The sequence below is a fragment of the Herpailurus yagouaroundi genome, unplaced genomic scaffold (assembly GCF_014898765.1).
Source record: "Herpailurus yagouaroundi ecotype Mexico unplaced genomic scaffold, PumYag 208, whole genome shotgun sequence".
Taxonomy (NCBI): domain Eukaryota; kingdom Metazoa; phylum Chordata; class Mammalia; order Carnivora; family Felidae; genus Herpailurus; species Herpailurus yagouaroundi.
In genome coordinates this window covers 2,532,179-2,551,955 of record NW_024412439.1, presented here as the reverse complement: position 1 = coordinate 2,551,955, position 19,777 = coordinate 2,532,179, and the positions used below count along the sequence as shown (strand labels likewise).

The 19,777-nt window shown below is 41.8% G+C and overlaps 1 protein-coding gene across 4 annotated transcripts in view; it reads left to right on the top strand.

The window, feature by feature from the left end:
• The first annotated feature begins 6 nt into the window (after positions 1-6).
• The window catches only part of ULK2 (unc-51 like autophagy activating kinase 2), an 89,417-nt gene continuing 69,646 nt past the window's right edge, over positions 7-19,777 (top strand). For all 4 annotated transcript variants that reach the window (XM_040453083.1, XM_040453081.1, XM_040453084.1 and 1 more), the window contains exons 1-7: positions 7-184; positions 1,432-1,524; positions 2,614-2,655; positions 12,798-12,830; positions 13,119-13,155; positions 17,729-17,902; positions 18,836-18,909. In XM_040453083.1, the coding sequence (XP_040309017.1) occupies positions 95-184; positions 1,432-1,524; positions 2,614-2,655; positions 12,798-12,830; positions 13,119-13,155; positions 17,729-17,902; positions 18,836-18,909 (543 nt within the window). In that variant the 5' untranslated portion in view covers positions 7-94. The remainder of the gene's footprint in view (positions 185-1,431; positions 1,525-2,613; positions 2,656-12,797; positions 12,831-13,118; positions 13,156-17,728; positions 17,903-18,835; positions 18,910-19,777) is intronic.

The following is a 19,777-nucleotide window of genomic DNA, read 5'->3' as shown; positions in this document are numbered from 1 at the left end:
GGGCGCGCTCAGGGCCGGCGGGCCCGCGGTGCTGATCCCGGCCCGCCGCGCTGCGCTGCCTGCCCGCCCGCTGTATGCCCCCGGGGGCGCGGCCATGGAGGTAGTGGGCGACTTCGAGTACAGCAAGAGGGACCTCGTGGGACACGGGGCCTTCGCGGTGGTCTTCCGGGGGCGGCACCGCCAGGTGAGCCCCGTGCGCCGGGGCGAGGCCGGGGTGTGTGGGCCGCGGCACCTCTGCCTGGCTGCGGCCAGGCGGGGTGGTCCCGAAACTTGGCGACGCCGCGGGCGCGGGCCCCCCCACCCCCACCCCCCGGTTTGGCTCGTCGCCCCGAGGCCTGCCATTGTGCGCGCTGTCAGTGTCGCTGGGTTTGTTTTGGTCGGGCGGGGATTGTTTTGAGGCCGAAGCCGCTAGGCAGCGCTCCACCTACCGACGGGCCGCTCGGCCTCTGATTTCCCCTGCTTGCAGAGAACCTGGTAACCAGAAGGCTCTTAGGGGCTCACCGCCGGGGCCCGGCGGGACACACGCCTTTCCACCTGAACGTGACCCGAATCTGAGTCCTAAAGGAGTGCTCGGTCCCCTCCCCAGCGCGGGGCTCGGGCGTGGAAGCGCGCACCTTAGGTTTTTCCGCGCCCTGGGCTGCCAAGGCTTGTCGCCTTTGAGGTCGATAATTGCAGACCCAGCGGAAAACGGGCTTGTTTCCCGTTAGCTCGAGACTTTCTCAAACTCGGGGGTATCGCATTTCCCAGCATTGGTACGTCTGCACCCCATTAGAGCCCCGTACCACCTTCCCTTCTTGGGGTTAGATGGGCGGCTGGAAAAGATGGGCGGACGCTTCTTGTTTCCATCCAAGTAAACATGAAAGCAGGTTCCAAAAAAAAAAAAAAAAATTTTTTTTTTAAAGCTTTTGCTGTTTCGTAAATAGGGTCACACGAGGTTTTAGAATCTAAAGAATTTGGAAGAGCACCTAGAGAGTGGAAATAATCAAAGGGGCTTGGTAGTTCTGACTGTTGGCAAGAGGCATGTTTAAGTGGGCTGATTTTGTTACTTATCAGATAGAGTAGTAAAAACTGCGTTCCTTTCTTAAGAGAAAAGCTTAAAACTCAAAAAATAATTTAAGCAGGAAGCTGAATCCTGCCAAGCTTTCAAATGCCACCTTCCAGTTTATTATCCGCATTTCTCCATAACTTTAAAGTGGTTGTAAACTGTGTCCTTTGTTTCACTTGTGGTCCTCCTATCTATTATTTTTAGTGGCTGTCTTATAAGGTACTAGTTTGTAAGTTATGAAATCATTTTCCTGTTGCTGGAGATTCAGGGTCCTTTCCATTTACCCTTTCCATTGTCTGTATATGAGTGGGCTAAAAACATCTTTGTGCTTATAGATTTACTTCTGTGAAATAATTTCCAGGAGTAACACTATTTTTCCTTTTCAGAAAACTGACTGGGAGGTGGCTATTAAAAGTATTAATAAAAAGAACTTGTCAAAATCACAAATTCTGCTTGGGAAGGAAATTAAAATCTTGAAGGTATGCTTCTTTATGTGATATTTCATAGTAAGTTAAAACCTATTTTAAATTAATGCGTGATGACATCCTTTGTCATTTTGGTGGTTGGAGCCAAATTTGAGAATTTTCACCTGTTGCTGTCATTTTTTGAAACGTTTGAGTACTTGGAAACTGTTTTTAAGAATAGATGTTTGTGTTCTTGGCCAGTGCTTAGAACGGGGTTCTGGGAAGGCTGATTTTAGCTTCTCCTAATTTCTTTTCCTTCGTTACTGTGTTACTGTTTGAGAAGAGGCAGGCCCTTCTTATCCATCATTTAGCTCTTCTGTTGATCCCTTTCGTGTTACATTTAAGTATTTGGGGGAGAAGGGGACTGGGGACAGTTGGAATCTTTTTTCCTTGTAAATTGAAAAGAATACCTACCTTGCAAGTGGCCTTTTTAGATCACTCACAAGCAGTGTTATCGCAAGGAGATGCTTTGAGGAAAAAAATGGTCTCCTAGTCAAATGAGTGTGGAAAATCCTGTCCACTACATACTTCTTGGAGAGTCACTCACAAAGCACTTTGCTCAGTAAAGAAAGTCTGAAAAATTGCTCAATGAAGAAACTAGTTTAGATGTATGTAACTCAGTGTTCCCCAAGCTGATAAGAACATAGACCCCTCACCTAACACTAGCTTTCATCAAAACTACTACCCTCTTAGCTCTTTGAGCTAAGAATTATGCTTCGTTTTCTTTCAGACAAATTATCTGCTCTTTAAAAGCATTTTGGAACTTATGCCTTTAGTGCTGTTAGAGTTGTATACTGAATTTAAAAGACTCCCAGAAAGTCTGCGGTCATACTACCTGTGATATTTATTTTGTAGACAAGAGTACTCCCTGTGTTAAGAGTCTAACAAATGATCGTGGTGAAGAAACATTTAGGGCCCAAGTAAAGTTTGATCAGGCACATTTCATCTTATTTTTTCGTAAATTGAATTGTTCCAATCCAGTCATCAGAAGTGTGGTATATAGAAATTGTATGTATGTATGTGTATGTGTGTGTGTACTTAATATCTATTTGCATATTGAAATGTGTTAGAACGAATATTTTAAATTCTCAATTTCCTTAACAGGAACTTCAGCACGAAAATATTGTAGCCCTCTATGATGTTCAGGTACCTTATTATTATTATTTTAAAATTTGCATGTCAATGAAGAACTTTTCTGTTTCATACAAATGTAAATGAATCATAATAGAAATAGAAAACTGCCTTATTCTTGTTAGCAAGGTATATAGTTTGAGTTATATGTTTGTTAATAAATTGTTCAAAGTAGCAGAGAGCCATAGGTTAAAATGTGCTGCATGAGTATGGTTGTACTATTGGAGTAGTGTTTTAGGTCAGGTAGAGGAATATTGATACCTGATCTGGCATTTCTGTGATAAATGTAGAAAGGACTGTTGTGGGTTCTTAAAAAATTAGAGCTTTTTTCTTATTGCAAAAGCAACATTTGCTAATTGGAGAGGTATTAGAAAATAAATAAAAGCAAGGAAACTGCATACTCCTCACCCTGATGTATCTGATCATCACAGTAGAGTTACACTTTATTTGGAGGTGGGAAGGCTGGGTTCTCAAGTTATCATCTAAGGCGACATTTCTATACAGACAAAATTACCCTTGGAAATCCTTTTGAAAAGCCCCAATTTGGAGAAAATTACTATTTTTTGGGGGGGGGGGGCACCAGGGTAAGCAGTTGGCTTTTATGTTTAGGGGCATATTGGGTTTTAAATACTAAAACCACTCTTCTCTAGCATGGCTTGTGTGACAGCCCCAGGGATTTGAGATCTACCGAGGGGGCAGGGAGGGCAGCCAGCCGACTCAGCTTCCCCCTGGATTCTCACTTCAAAGCAGACTAGGGTGCATGATTTACGTTATTTCCTTCTTTTGTTTGTCTTAGTCTGGACAGCTGAATCCCAGTAAAGTAGCTGGACATGTTATGTGATTCTGCTGTATGTGTTTCTAGCTAACATTTTTTCTGTATACACTCGCATTACTCAAATTGGTTAGTTTTATAAGGTTTTGAGTGGCTGCTATGCACCAGGCATCATTCTAAGTGTAGGAACAAAGCAGTCAGTAAAACAAAGTCCTTGCTTTCAGTGTGCTTAATTTTAGTGGGGTGGAGCGAAATGGACCGTTCTTCAGCGTACTTCTTTTTTTGTGTATAGTCGTTTTTCATGCAGCCATGAAATACTACAAAGTATTTAAACCCATGTTACAAGATGTGTCATTTTTTCCCCATTACAGGAAAGTGCTATGGGGATAATAGTGAAGTTCTGGACATATCTTAGATTATTTATGTTCAGTTTCTAGAATTGGAATTACCAGGGTAATTTTAAAGTTCTTGGTGTTAGAGTGTGATTACTTTCCAAAAAAATTGCAATTTAAATTTCACATACAGACTGTTGTGACTGTGGGGTGTATTTTATTACCTGTTGAAATAGGTGTAACTCATTCCTTCAGCCCAGATAGAGCAGCATAGAAAGGAGAAAACACTTGAGTCAAAACTCAAACTTCTCTCACAATCCCTAGTTGAAATGTCGATTCTCCTCGGAGCTGTTTGTGCAGCCTGTCTTGGTCTTTGGAGACAGAGGGCACCAAGTGGTGCAAGTCAGTGCCCGGTACAAAAAATGTTAAATAATATTAACTCTTAATATCCCATTTTTTGAGAAGCACAGAAGACCCTGTCAGTTGCAGAGTAGAATTTCTTTTCAGAAGAGAGAGTGTGCTTAAACTTCATTCCATTAGAAAAATATTTTTAAGTACTAGCTTTGGTTGTAGAATGAGATACTTAAGGGGAACATGTACTCAAAAACCTGAATTATCAAACAATCAGGAACATGAAGGTGACTGCATTAAAAATGTTTATATTTTATCCACTGTATATTACTGGAAATACATAAAGTTAAGACCTCTCAGTCAAGTAAATCTATTCTTGAGCATTTGGCTAATGAGTGAACAGAGTCTTGATCTACTATTTTAGGTTTGCCCCCTTATAAATTTAGTTGTTTACTATATGTTTATAGAGACAGTAGAACAGTAATTTTCCCAACTTGAACATTATTTTTCCTCGCCATCAGTTCTGGAGATGTAAAATTTATGGATACGCTTTTATAAACTGAGAACTTTGACATTGTTTCTAACAAATCTGGTTTCAGTTTAGATGACATTTAAAAAGCAACATACTTTCCCATTGTAAAATTAATATATCCCCCTAGTTAAAATAATCATTATGAACATGAGTAAATTCTAAAAGAAATGGCAATTCTCAGAGACACCACTGTTACATTTCTTATAGAGTTTTCAGAATACATTTATGCCTCTTTAACCATTTATAATTAGATTTTTAACCTTTTAATTGTGAGAGATTTACTAATAGAAGATTTACTAATAGATTTACTAATAGAAGTAAGTACATTACTATTTGTACATGAATGCAGCTTGTTTTATTGGACTTCATGTATTTTGGATACAGTTTCATGTCACTACAGTATTATAGGGCTAAATGATAATTTACTTAAAACCCAGTTGTGGCCATTTGGGTTGTTTGGTATTTTTTCCTGTTAGAAACAGTGCTGGAGAGAAAGTTGTGTACATATCTTTGCTCGTTTGTATGAGTGTTCTTGTAGAATAAATCCCTTGTCATGGAATTGTTTGGCCAAAGATATCACTGCATTGCCTTCCAAAAGGTTATACCAATAGCCTGTTTTTTTTCCTTTTTTGACAATCTGATGGGAAGACAGTAGCTTAAGTTTTAATTTTTATTTCTTAAATCATTAGTGCATTGACCATATTTTTTTTTCTTTAAAATTTTTTTTAATGTTTATTTATTTTTGAGAGCGAGATGGAGCATGAGCGGGGGAGGGGCAGAGAGCGAGGGAGACACAGAATCCGAAACAGGCTCCAGGCCCTGAGCTGTCAGCACAGAGCCCGATGCCAGGCTCGACCTCATGAACCATGAGCTCATGACCTGAGCTGAAGTCGGACGCTTCACTGACTGAGCCACCCAGGCGCCCCAGTGCATTGACCATCTTAATGTTGTATTTGCCTTTTTATATTTCTTCTGTGGCTTTCCTGTTGCTGTTCTGTGATGCTTCTGTTGTGTTCATCTTTCTTACTGATTTCTTTGCAATTGGTATTTCTTGAGTCAGTTAATGAGGTATGCGGGAGTTAGTGGTGAACAAAACAGCGATGGCCCTCGTCCTTGTAGAGCTCACAGTACAGTGGGGAAGAGGACGTGAAGCTAGTAGCCACTTACTCTAAGCGTGCCAGGTGCAGTGAGACAGAACCGTTGAAGACCTTTGAGAGGACACCACGTGGGGGCCACCCACTTTGCGGGCTGGGGAAGACTTGGTGAAGAGATGGTGTTTAAGCTGACCTGAAGAAGAGTGGGAGCCAGCCAGGCTGGGGCAGGTGGGAGGAGAGCAGGGAAGTGTCCCAAGCAGATGAAGCCCTTGTGTGGAGAGCGGGCAGGAGCCAGGGGAAGGCTGGGCGAGGGGAGTGCGGGAGTGAGGAGAGGGTGGTGGCAGGCGACGCTGGCGAGGTGGGCAGGGGCCACCTTTGTTCTGAGGGCAGCGCAGGGCCATTGCAGACTTTTAAGAGCAGGAGAGTGGTATGTCTGTTTTTCGGAAGATACAGATCTTTGAACCTTCTGGGCAAGAGGTAAGTATTGTCAGTTAGGAGTACTTTTCCTGTGTGAGGGTCAATTGTCTGGATAAAGATCCACCACTAGGTAACTTTTAGCGTAGTGGGAAAAGAGGATTCATTTAATAAATGGTGCCGGCAAAACCGAGTATCTGAGAAAGAGTAAAGCTGGATCCCTGTTCTCATCATGTTGCATAACAATTTCCAAGTGAATGAAAGGCTTAAATATAGAAAACACCCAATAAGGACCTTAGCATAAGACATAGATGACTGTATATAACCCAAGAGTTAGAAAGATTTTTTAAATCGAGATAAGAAACTCTGAAGCTGTAGAAATAGGGATATAGGGGCGCCTGGGTGGCTCAGTCGGTTCAACCTCTGACCTGGTTTCGGCTCAGGTCATGACCTCAACAGTTTTGGGCGTTGGAGTCACACTCCGCTTCTGTGCTGGCGGCACGGAGCCTGCTTGGGATCCTCTCTCCCTCTGTCTCTGTTCCTCCCCTGCTCACACTGTCACCGTGTCTCTCTCTCTCTCTCTCTCTCTCTCTCTCTCTCTCTCTCTCTCTCACTCTCTCTCTCTCTCTCTCTGTAAATAAATAAATAAATAAATAAATAAATAAATAAATAGGGAAGTAGGCACATAAAATCTTTAAAAACTTCTTTTTATGGCCAATAATACCATGAACAAATCGATAGCCATAAAAAGGAACAAACTTGATACATGCCACAGCATATGATATATTAAACATGTTTGTGGGGTGTCCCGATTGGGTGGGGGCCGGTGGTGCAGGCGGTGAAAGAATTCACCCAAGGCAGAACTAAGGAGATAGAAGTTTATCGAATACAGCGCAAGGGAGCAGTGGGCAGGACAGCGAAGGAGAGATGCTGTCTCTCGCATCTTCGAGGATGTGGTGGTGGGGGGCTGTAGTTAGTTATAGTGAGGGAGTACGGGGACAGAGGAAGTTTTCCCTTTTTTGGTAACCGTGCCCAGTCGTGAGTAGCTCATTGGCCACTTGGGGCCTGTGGCCATTTTGAGGTGGGTCGCTTGATGAGCCTGTTTGCGTTCAGCTCGGTGGTCACTGTGGTCACTGCCTTGCTCAAGTTTCCATTGCTCAAGCTGTTGCCCAAAAGTGGCCTCTACCATGTTGAGAAAAAGAAGCCAGCCACACAAAGCTACTGTTTGATTCTGTTTTGTGAGTTCCAAGAGGAGACTAGGGTGGTAGAAATCGGGGATAATACAGCAGAGGATGCCTCTGGGGAGGTGGGGGTTGACCGCAAGGAGGATGAAGGAACTTTCTGGGGCGACGGAAATGATCCGTAGCTTGGCTGGAAGTGTAGTTACGTGAATGTATCCATTTGTCACAGCACATTGAACTGCACACTGACATCTCTGTGTATTAATGTGTGTACATTAGACCATAACATAATTCAAGAAAAGGCAATTGACAGATACCAGTTGGAGAAAGTATTTACAACACAACAGATAATAGGCTAATATCTGAAACATATAAATCCTCTCACAAACCGGTAAGGAAAAGATAACCCAAAGAGACAGTAAGCAAAGGATATAAACTGTTGGTTCTCATAAGAGAAATAAAAATGGCTAATGTATGAAATGATATTCACGGACAAGCAGTCAGGGAAACGTAAAGTAACAGTGAGGTGCCACTTCTCACTCACCCCTTTGGCAAAATTAAAAAGTGCATTAATTCTTCCTGGTGGAATTGGGGAGGAGGTGTGAAATATGCTCATAGATCACTGGTGGAAACGTGAATCGTAAGAACATTTTTGGCAAGCTATCTGACAATATTTTGTCACCCTGTAAGAATATTCTCGACGTTGCAATCAGAATAATCCTGGTGATGTAAGTCAGGGCTTGTTAGTCCTCTGCTCAGACTGGGATTCTGCAGCGGCTCCCTATTTTTATCAGAGTGGAAGCCGAAGTCCTTATTTGCACAGCATAACCGCGTTCTCTCTCACCCCGTCTGTCTTGTGCTTCTCTGTGTTTGCTGCTGCTTCTGACGGCTCCTGTTGCAGTCCATTCTCGGGGCCCTTGCCCCCTTTTTCCTTCTCCCCAGGACCTTTCTTCCCAGATACACTGTATGTGCAGACATTTCTACATGTCTGTAGTATATATAGGTATATTCCCAACCTTCTTTAGGTCTTTACCCAAACACTGTGTTTTCAAAAGCTTTCTTTAGCCACCCTCAGTAAAATGAACAATCCCCTCCCCAACACTGTCTCCCCTCCCTACTGTTACAAACAGTTAGGACTTAGGCAGTTTGGAGACTTATGGGCAAATCAGGTTTAGATTAGGTGGGTACTTTGTTATCACTTCCTGAGTTTGTGACCGGGGCCCGAGGGTACAAGAGCACCTGGCTCCCGGGGTCCCAAACAGACCAGGTTTGGACAAAGTCCGAAGGCAGAGAGAGGAGCGTAGGTGAAACAAGAAAGGGGTTTTGATTTTCAGTGAGGCCACTACCGGGAAGACAGTGGACCAGGGTCTCAAAGACTGTCTCCAAAGTGCTGAAAGTACGTCTAGGTTTACCTAAGGAAAATATGGGGCAAAGGTCACTGGGTTACCTGCAGGTGGGCAGTAAAGGTCAGGTCAATCCTTGTCTTAGGGTCAATCACAGGGGGTCTTGGTGGGGTTGGGACCCCGTCCGTCTCTCTCGCTTTGCCCTCCAGGGCTTTTGCCTGAGTTAAGAAGAAGAACTTTATCAATTAGAAAGTACCCACTGAGGTCTGAATGGAGGTAGTACCAGCAACCTCCACTGCTAGAGTGGCTCACAGGACTCAGAAAAGCATTTCACTTACTAGGGTATTGGTTTATTATAAAAGGATATAAAAGAACATAACTCAGAAACAGCCAGACGGAAGCATAGGGTGAGGTATGTGGGGAGAGCTTTCACTCCCCACATGCCTCTGAGCTCCATCCTTTTGGAGTTTTACAGAGGCTGTGTTACATAGCTGCACTTGATTGAATCAGTGGCCGCTGGTGATTTAACTCCGTCTCTAGCCCCTCCTCTCCCTTCCCTGGAGGTGGGATGGGGTGAGGAGGGGTTGGGCTGAAATTTCCAACTCTCTGATCCAACTGTTGGTTTCTCTGGCAAACCAGGCCCTATCCTTAGGGGACTTTCCAAAGGTCACCTCAAGAACTAACAAAAGATCCTTCCATATCTGATCCCTTAGCAGATCACAAGGATTTTCTTTTCTTTATGAGATAACCCATAGGAGTCACCTGAGGCATGGAGAATAAATCAGGAAAAGTAGCAGAGAAGTGGTGAGGGATGGGTTTTAGGAGCCAAGGATTTTTATTGAATCTTTCTCTTGCTATTTACTTAATTCTTTTGTTACTTTCTGTTTCTCCCCTTCTGATCCTGAGCATCTGAATTCTGCTGGAGAAAACACCTGGTCATGCTGTCTGATTTTTAAATTCTCTTTATTGTTTTCTAAATTACAAAAGTAATAGGGCCTGGGTGGAAAAACAATTTAAATAGTCTAGTTGTGTATTAAGTAATGAAGAGATGCCCTCTTCTGATACCTCCCCTTATTTCTTTTTCCAGAAAAAAAAAAAAACCTCCACTGTTGTGCATCCTTCAAAAGACTTTATTTTTTATTTGTTAACACCACCCCCTTGGTAAAGGAGGGATGATAATCCAACTCTTCTTACTTACAGGATGCAATGAGGCTGTCTGGTCCCATGTAACCCCAAGGAGAAATAATTCTGAGGATTGTGTTTTTACTCAAACAAATTGCTTCCCAAATTGTTTATTTCATCTACATTTTTGTATACTGGCATAGAGTTCTTCTTAAGAATACCTACCCCCCCCCCCCCCTTAGGGATTTTCTATCTTATTAACGACTTTGACTAGGGGAGTGATAAAATGAAATTCATTATACTTAATTTTGTGGATGGAAGTTCTGGGGAGGAGTTGAGGGTGATTAGTTTCCTGATTTTAGAAAAGGAGGACAGATGTGTATTCAACTTCGGGAAACCCTCTGTGGTCTGGCTCACAGGTCTGTTGGCCTCACTTCTCAGCCTTTCTGTCCCTTTAAGTATCTCTTCAAGTTCTTCCCTGGTGCCCCAGTACCATCAGAGTTTCAGTTTGTCTGTTGAAGACTTGATTGTTTTTTCAGTTCTCTTTTGTTTTTGCTGACTCTTTCCTGGCTCTTAGAGCTAAGTGCTTCACTTGAAAGGTGTGCACTGTTTTGTACTGGAGGCCCTTAAGGAGGGGAGTGTTCAGGAGAGAATGATAGGATCAGTGGAGATTCTCACTGCTTTAAAGGTGGGCAAAAGAAGGCTTGCCTGAGAAATCAAGGATGTTAAAATATTTCTTTTGATATCTTTACGTTGAGTTAGCAGTTTAGTCTCCCCTAAGGAATTATTAGTTCTCTTTTCTCTTCAGTAGTTAGGATATGGTGCCATTATCTGATTAAGCAATACTGATTTGAGATAATATTTTTGTAACTCCTACTCAAGAAGAAGAAAACTGTGTTGAAAGTTACTGGTTTAATTATATCTCAGTATTTTGGGGGATGATAGGGTATTTTGGTCTGGATTTGATCAGGTGAGATGGCTAAACCTAAGGCTGATTCACCATAGAGATGATTTCACTCGTAGAGTAGATTTTTGTTTTTACTTATGATAAAAGGAAATAAGTATTTCTTACAGATTTGCTTTTGTAGCCTGCTGGAGGCTGACTGGTCTCTACTTCCTTCCTGATCATGGGAGTGCTGCTGTTCTGGGAAACCAAGTGTCTGTTCTAGGTTTGCAGCCTGGCTCTCCACGCCCGCCATCCTGCTCAGGCAGGACTGTGGTTCCTGGTTCCTGGTTCCCCAGCAGAGAGCAGAAAGCACTGCTGTTTTTCTGAGCTCCCATGTGCCTCTATGTGTGTGTGTTTGGGGGCGAGGGGGTTGCTCAAAGAATTGGGCACAAGGGGTTTGAATTTTTTGTCTAGTCCTGAGAATTAAGTGAAGTAAATCATCCCAAGTCCCTGAGTTTTTTGCAGAAAATAATTTAATTCAGATCTTGCCTGGGGCATCCAGACCCTTGGTGAACACGGTGGAACCACTTTGTGGCAGCCCCTTCTGTTCCTTGTTGCACAGAAGTGCTCTAGACCAGAAGTGCTGCGACACCAGTTTGTATTTCTAATCTGTGTGAACTGATCCTTTATTTATAAAAGCCAATGAAAATGAATTTTTGTCAAAATGAAATAAAAAAGGACCTATGAACAGATGTCCAAAGTTCTTATTATTAGGATTAGCAGACATAAAATTATTTTTTAGCTTTAAGACTTTTAAAATTTCTGTTAATTTCTGTAATTATCTCATTGTGGGCTCATACCAAATAATTCACTGCTTGGCACTGGTCCTTGAACAATGCTCTGAGGGACACTGCCTTACATCTCCCTTTGTTCTCTGATAGAACCCCTCATTCTTTTTCTTTTTTTCTTTTTTCACATAGAACTCCTCATTCTTGAATTTAGGAGCTTAGTGAAGCCAAGTGCTGTTGGGAAAGGTTGTATCTTAAATCACACTTGAGCACTGCCTCAAGTTAGGGTATAGGAAGCACAATTTAAAATTTCATTAACGGGCACTAAACGGATGTCACTTTAGCATCCGACTTAGGCTCTGGTCATGATCTCACGGTTCGTGAGTTCGAGCCCCACATCTGTGCTGACAGCACAGAGCCTGCTTGGGATTCTCTGTCCCCTCTCTCTGCCCCTCCCTGACTCATGCTTTCTCTTTCTCTCAAAATAAATAAACATTTTTCATTAACTTTGAAATATTGTTACTGAAGAATCAGGACGTCAGTGTTTGAATTGCCCAAGCAACAGATCTGGAGCTATGTGAAATTTGAGAAACTTAGTAAAATTTCTTAATTCCTTAAAAATCAATCTGTTACTAAGATAAGTGAGGAGAAATATTTGTCTTTTCTTTGCCACCAATTCCCAGATAATGTGGTTGCCTCCAGAAAAAGACTAACCAGGGGCACCTGGGTGGCTCAGTCGGTTGAGCGTCTTGACTTCGGCTCAGGTCATAATCTCACGGTCTGTGAGTTCCAGCCCCGCGTTGGGCTCTGTGCTGACAGCTCGGAGCCTGGAGCCTGCTTCCAATTCTGTGTCTCCCTCTCTCTCTGACCCTCCCCATTCATGCTCTGTCTCTCTCTGTCTCAAAAATAAATAAACATTAAAAAAAAAAAAAGAAGAAAGAAAGAAAAAGAAAAAGACTAACCATCCTGGGTCATGTATTCCAGAAATCAGATTGTGCAGTTAGCGTTGCTAGATAGGATTTTTGAGTCACTGCTTAAATCCTAAACTTTTCAAAGTAGAAGCGCTTCCCTGAGGACCAGAGAATCTTACCTTTTCTTTTTTTTTCTCACAAATTTACCATAGCTTTGACCAAAGGATGAATCTTTCTTTAGTTCTTTCCATAAGCAGAATTGAACTTCATGACTACGTTAGTGTTATCAAAACTTGACTTGACTTTGAGGCTGGGATGCTTAAATTACTGTGCTGGGGATTTAAAATTTCACTTACTGATAGATTTATATTTTGTGAATTTTGGCTTCATTCTTTCCCTACTCTAAATTATATATAATGTTTACTTTTTAGGAATTACCCAACTCTGTCTTTCTGGTGATGGAGGTAGGTAGTAATACGTGCTGTTTAATTTACTTCAGATTCCTTTTGATTAATATGTACTTTAAAATTGACAGTAGATTATTTTTACTTGAAATTTTGAATTAAACTCCATTTAGTGATTTATATTCTACTTTATAAGGAATATAAAATTTTTGATTCCATAGTGCTTATGTTTTTCAGACTAGATGTACATTGTACACAAAGTATTTTTAATTGAAATTAACTGGTTGCAGATTGAATTAATCTTGAATCGGTTCCCTTATTTTAATTATTTTTTCTTCTATGTATCAGTACTGCAATGGTGGAGACCTGGCAGATTATTTGCAAGGTAATTTTTGTCTGTCTGTCAGTGTTCAGTGAAGATAGTACTGTGTGTGGTCTGTTGGATCCTGAGAGTTGCTTCTGAAGTAATGCTGACTCTGTTCTCTGCACTTGTATAGAAACAGTCAATAAATGTTTGTGTACTTGTTTAAGTGTGGTCACTTTGCCAACCAGTTGTCATTTGTTGTGGTTTTATTCCTAAACTTTATTTGCTTCTAGGTACTTACTTTATGTGTGCCTCTTTCTGACAGTGTTTGAGAGACGAGTCCTCTCCCCGAGAGAGAAAAAAACAAATATGTAGGTTCCTTTCTTCAAAAGACTCTGCTGAGTTGCCATCAGTGGGCCTTTAGTTCCTTCTGTTTCTTTAAAAAAAAAAAAAAGATGAAAACATGTATCTAAGAATGTGTTTGTTAATGAGAATCTTTCTTGTAAATTAAAAAGTTACAAAGGATTAAAGGTAACACTGAAATTATTTCATGGCATAGAGGTGAGATTTTAGTACTAGATGGTGCTAGAAATTCTGCGTCCAGAATGTATGTACATAGGATAAAAGGTGTTCAGATCAATTGTGTCTCTCACAAGTAATTTCTAAATGGTGTTAGATGAGGCCGGCATCTACTTGTTCACTCCTTAAAATGCAAGGGAAATATGAAAAAAAAAAAAAAAAACAAAACAAAAAAAACAGTGAAAGGTTGATAATACCCCAACCTCTAGATAGATCCGGGCAGTTGATGGCGAAGTCACAACATCAGTAGATACACTTGCAAAGGGTATAGACAGTTTACAAGAGCATACTAAAAATGTTCCATTTCACCTAGTAATCAAGGAGTGCAATTGCAAATTTAAAAGTCTTTAAAGTATAAAACATTGCTCACTTTGAAAAGCTGTGTGGAGATTACTAGAAACAACATTGGGAGTGTTGCCACAGGCCACGACTGGTTGGTTGGTGTGGGGTGAAGTGGCCCTGGGCCTGAGGCTCCGGAGCATCTCCTTCCTGGCCTGGACCGGGCGTGCAGGGGACAGCGACGACCCCGGGGGCCGGGCGACACTGCGGATGTCACATGGGCTCTTCTGCCGGGCACAGCGGGCGAACGACAGCAAAGCTTCAACCTGACCCGGAAGATGGGGGCGGGAGAGGAGCTGAGACCCTCCTTGTCTCTGCGCCAGGCACCCCCCTCCCCGCCCCGGTAGTCCCGCGTGTTGTGTTCCTGCCCCAAGAGGAGACTACTGGGGCTCCAAGGCTGCTGCTTCTCCGGCTTCCCTCGCACAGAAGTGCTACCCGGGGGTGGGGTGGGGATGGGGGTAGTCTCCGGGGGCGGGGAGGGGGGGTTCTACCCTGCCCTCCAGTGCTGTGGGCCCTTCCCATCAGCCTAGGGAGAGGGCTGTGCCTCTTCTAAAGCCAGCATGCCTTAGGGAAGGCCCCGGAGAGAGACTGGATTTGGAAGTTCCTTTTAGGGCTAGGTGATTGCTGGGAAGGGTCAGGGGGAGGAGGGAGGGAAGAAACTGGTATAAATGCCGCCCCCCCCCCATTAAAAAGATTATAGTTGAAGATCCAGTGTAAGCCCTTCTGTAGTCCTCTCCTGGCTTTCCCCCTTAAAGACAATGGTTATCTGGAATCTGGTAGTTTATTCCATGTGCAGTTTGTGTTTTTCCCAACCGAGATTCTTTTTTTCTTAATCCTCATTTGGTGTTTTTCTCATTTGGTTATATATGTATATGTCAAATGTCACTTACTAATAGGACACATGAGACAGGCACTTGGGTCACCACTGGTGGAAAGTTCAAGCTGGAAAACACCCTGCTTCTACATCCTTCTCAGTCAGTGACTCTCTAGTTCCTTGATGTTCTCAGTGATCCAGATAAACGCACCTTTCCCCGGGGTCAGATTGAGTGGCACCCTATCAGTTTAGTGCCCTCACTGGAGTATCAGTTTCCCTCACCGACAGAAGTCCTACTCGCTGACACAGGCACTGTTACTGGGGTAGGTCGCTTTGACAGCAGTTTTGTCCCTTATGTTGAACTCCATGTTTGATATTCCGGAGCAGTAGTGTTAGAACAGGAGGCCCCAGAGTGAGGGGTGTATGAGCCTGAATGTCGGAGTCAGACAGGCAAGCCGCTCTTCACATCCCTTAATTGCTGTGATTTTGGTCGAGTCACTTAGCCTCCTTCTGGTGCCTCTCTGCTGTAGTTCTTACGGGAGTCCCTTGTCATTTGAAAACACTTGTAAAGGCATATAAGAGAAATCTGGACCTCAAGGAATTTTCGAGAGTTAAACTGTCCAGTATGGTAGCCACCAATCACGTGGGACTATTGAGCTCTTAAAATGTAGACTAGCCTGAAGATGTGCTGTAAATGTGAATATATTGATTTTCGAACGCTTCGAGGAAGAAAATGACTGTATCTCATTAAGTATGTTGATTATAAGTTGAAATCATATTTTGGATGATTATTTTCACCTGTTTCTTTTTACTTTTTAAAATGTGGCTACTAGAAAATTTAAAAGTTATGTATGTGGCTCACATACTGTTTCTGTTGGAGAGCGCTGGTCTAGAAGATCTAATGCCATTACTTCACAACACGATGATGATCATTTAATCCTTCTATTTGCTTTGTTAAGGAAAATGCTATTAATGTTTTCAAAAGCTAGAACACGGATTCTACTGATTGCAAGTTTAAAACAAATTTTAAGTTAATTATCAAGTTGTACTTCTCCATGAATTCCAGCAGAACATTGAGTGTGGCAGGAGTGGCTGAGCCTGCTCCCTCTGGGCTGATTTGCTCAAATGCTTTTTGCATTTATTTTTTTGGAAGAGTGTCGATGTTGGCCATGCCTTTAAAATAGTAAGTTTTTAACATGGGAAATACAGTTTATAGGATCGTGATGAGAAATATGCATTCCACGTTCGTAAAAATATGAATATTTACTACAGTGTGTGTTCAGAAACAGCTTATGTTAGATCATTAATCCCCTTCCCCCACCCACCAACACACAAGAACAGCGTTAGAATTTGGACTCTGAAGCAAATAAATTTTAAGTGTATTCAGTTGTATGTCATGGGGCAAAAATACAAGTTCTAAGCATCTGCAATCATTTGAAGTAACAAAATGTTTCTAATCCCTAAAATGAAAATGTAAATGAATGAAACAGAAAACAAATACTGCCCATTTTAATCTTTGCAACGTAACTTAAGTAGGCATTACAAAAATAAAGCTCCACGCTCCCATCATTGGTTTGACCCACCCACTGAGATCCGGAAGAATACCCTCCATATTTTTAGCAGTGTTTATCTCTAAGGGATGGCATATGGGAGATATCACTTTTTATATGTTTTAGTGTATTTAGATTTCTTTCTTTTTTGACAGCATCAAAGAATAAAAATGGGGGATAGGTTAAGAACAGCCCTCACAGAAAAAAGTATTTGATAATTTTTTAAACCAAGAGGATATATTTTATTTGAGGGTGTTAAGGGCTTAAAATGTCATTATAACATGTCATTGAAATGATTTTAAAACTATAATATTTCATTTCCAAATGTAATGTTATTTTTATCTTCTTAATTGCATATGGAAAGGTCATGTGGAACATATTCTAGAGTTGTAAGGGCAGAAGTATGTTCACAGAGGATTTAGTAGACAGGGTCGTGGATGTTAAATCCTAATGTAGCTTCCAGGAATCACGCTTGGGACTTTTAGAGATCCACAGGAATAAAAAGTCTGTATTTGTGTACTGACTATGTTTGAGTACTTACTCTGTGCCAGGCTTTTTGTAAAGTCTTCATTATTAAAGGTGCTGTCTTGTTTGATGGTCACAACAGCCCCAGGTGGTTAGTCTGATTTTGGCTTTTTATAGATGAGGAAGCAGGCACAGAAGGTTCGTCTTCCAGGGTCACACAGGAAGTAGGAGGAGGAGCTGGGATTTGAGCAAAGGCAGCCTGACTCCAGACCCAGCTGTTAACCATTCCATGCTCCAGCATACACACAGACACACTTCAGGATTTACTGAATGATTGAGCACCCTCCAATAGTGTTCATTCTGTCTCTTTACAGTAGTGAAAGATACTGTGGTAGGTCAGGAGTGTTGCAGGGCAGGGGTGATGAGGGGAGGGAGATGTGGGAACACGGATCCCTGCCTGACACCTGCAAGTGGTGGTGAGGTCCAGGTCTCTATGCAAGGATTTCACCTGTCTTTAATTTGTGTTCTTGTTAATTGTTGGAAGTCCATATGGACCTTTATCCCAGATATTTGGCTAGTAAGAAGGGGAACTTGACTTTTTGTCTCCTTAAGGGGAAGTACCTGTTGTGTGTGCAGTAATGTGGACACCTTCACAGTAAAAATGGGAAAGGAAAAACACCAGTGAAATGAAATGCAAATGCAAATCAGTTCTCTTTACTACAGATCGTGTAAAATGTTTGAGGTGTCTGATATCTTTTCATAGACTTAAATTATTAGAGTAAAAGAAGGAAAAAAAAAACCTGGTTCCTTATTCCCTCTACATTCTTAACTCGATTCTGTTGATAGAAGATGCAGATGGTATCTGAGTTTGTGTGCTTAAATATTTATGCAATTCCTTTTCTACCAGCTAAGGGAACTCTCAGCGAAGATACTATTAGAGTGTTTCTGCATCAGATTGCAGCTGCCATGCGAATTCTGCACAGCAAAGGAATAATCCACAGGGATCTCAAACCACAGAACATCTTGCTGTCATACGCCAATCGCAGAAAGTCCAACGTCAGTGGTATTCGCATCAAAATAGGTAAATGGCCACATAGCGTTTTATGCAAAAGGACGCTTTTGAGACTTCGTAGTTTTGGATGATTTCAGTTCAGCTTTGTAGAATGACGGGTTTTGTTGATGCACTTTGGGCATTTTTATTGAGTTCAGTGAGGTGCATTTGGATATGGGAAACTTTACATTACTGGTAGCATATGCTGAATCTTAGGACCCAGGGGCCCATGGATTCCCAGCAGCAAACCCTATCCTGCTTCTCATCAGAGGGAAGCTGATGTGTTACAGTCCTGGCAGCAATGGAATGACACTGGTTCTTTACAACTCATGGGATTTTAACCAAGGGGTCGAAGAGACCATTTAACTCAGCCTTTCCTTTTTGGCTCTTGTATGTCACAATTATTTCAAGCAGTTTCTAATAATAGGCCTTTTTTCTTTTTTTTTTCTTTTTTTTGTAATAGTAGGTATTTTTCAAGCTTTTCTTTTTGTACAAAAAAGTACAAATATATATATATATGTGTGTGTGTGTGTGTGTGTATAATTTTTTTTTTTACCAGTATTTAAAGAAATTTCTGATTTCACATGTGTTACATATGGATCTGGAAAAGGCAAAAAAAAAAAAAACAAAAACAACCCAGTTCAAATTCTATACCTGGTGTCATATTTAGTGAGAGCTGCCTTAATGAATCATCTGTTACAATTAGCACTTTGTCTTGCAAAGCTTGGTGTTCCCTCCTTGTTTCAGGACTGGCAGGGCAGTGACTTGTTCAGCTGGTGGCCAACACTGTTTTCTGGCCTGTGGAAATTGAGGTAGCAACTTTTCTCTTTGGCAGACAGGCTTATTCAATAAGCCGCAAATCTCTCACAATTCCTTGTGCCCTCTTGTATCTTGAAGATACGATTTGTGTCAAGCATGAGTAAAAGTATCGTTTGTTTTTCTCCTTTTTATTTTGTGATACAGCGGATTTTGGGTTTGCTCGTTACCTGCATAGTAACATGATGGCCGCAACCCTGTGTGGGTCCCCAATGTACATGGTGAGTGAGGGTTTTTTTTGTCCTGACATGTGTAGATGATGGCGCCTTAGCCCTGGGATTTAAGTATAATGGTAGTTTCCAAGTAAGATGGGATTTTATGTATGGTCTATCTTGTCGTTTGTAATTGCTAATAATTACTAACATTGATTACGTTACTGATAATGCTATAAGTCATCTTTTGCTTTAGCACAGTGGACCGGGGGTGCCCGGGTGGGCCAGTAGTTAAGCATCCGCCTTGGGCTTGGGTCATTATCTTGTAGTTTGAGCCCCGCGTCGGGTTCTGTGCTGACAGCTCAGAGCCTGGAGCCTGCTTTGGATTCTGTGTCTCCCTCTCTACCCCTCCCCTATTCATGCTCACACTCTCTCACTCACTCGCTCTCTCTCAAAAATAAACATTAAAAAAAATTATTAACATAGTGGACCATAAAAGTCACTTTTACCCACTATTTTAAATTAAAAAAGAAATTTGTTATTATGGTAGGAATTTCCTATTAGATTACACTGAAAATAAAAATTGATTAAGCATGGTCGTGTTACACTTGATGTGTAATATTTGGGAAAACTTGAAAAAAAAAACCCACAACTTTTTGGGGGCATATCTTCATTTATAGGATGAACATGCTCATCTTTTGCATGTTATTTCTCTTGACAAGATCCCTGTGTCAGAAGGTTTTTCAGGGCGCTGGGTGGCTCAGTCAGTTAAGCATCTGATTCTTGATTTCAGCTCAGGTCATGATCTCACGGTTCATGGGTTTGAGCCCCAGTGCAGAGTCTGCTTGGGGTTCTCTCTCTCTTCCTCTCTGTGTCCCTCCCCTCTCCTCTAAATAAATAAATAAATAAATAAATAAATAAATAAATAAATAAATGG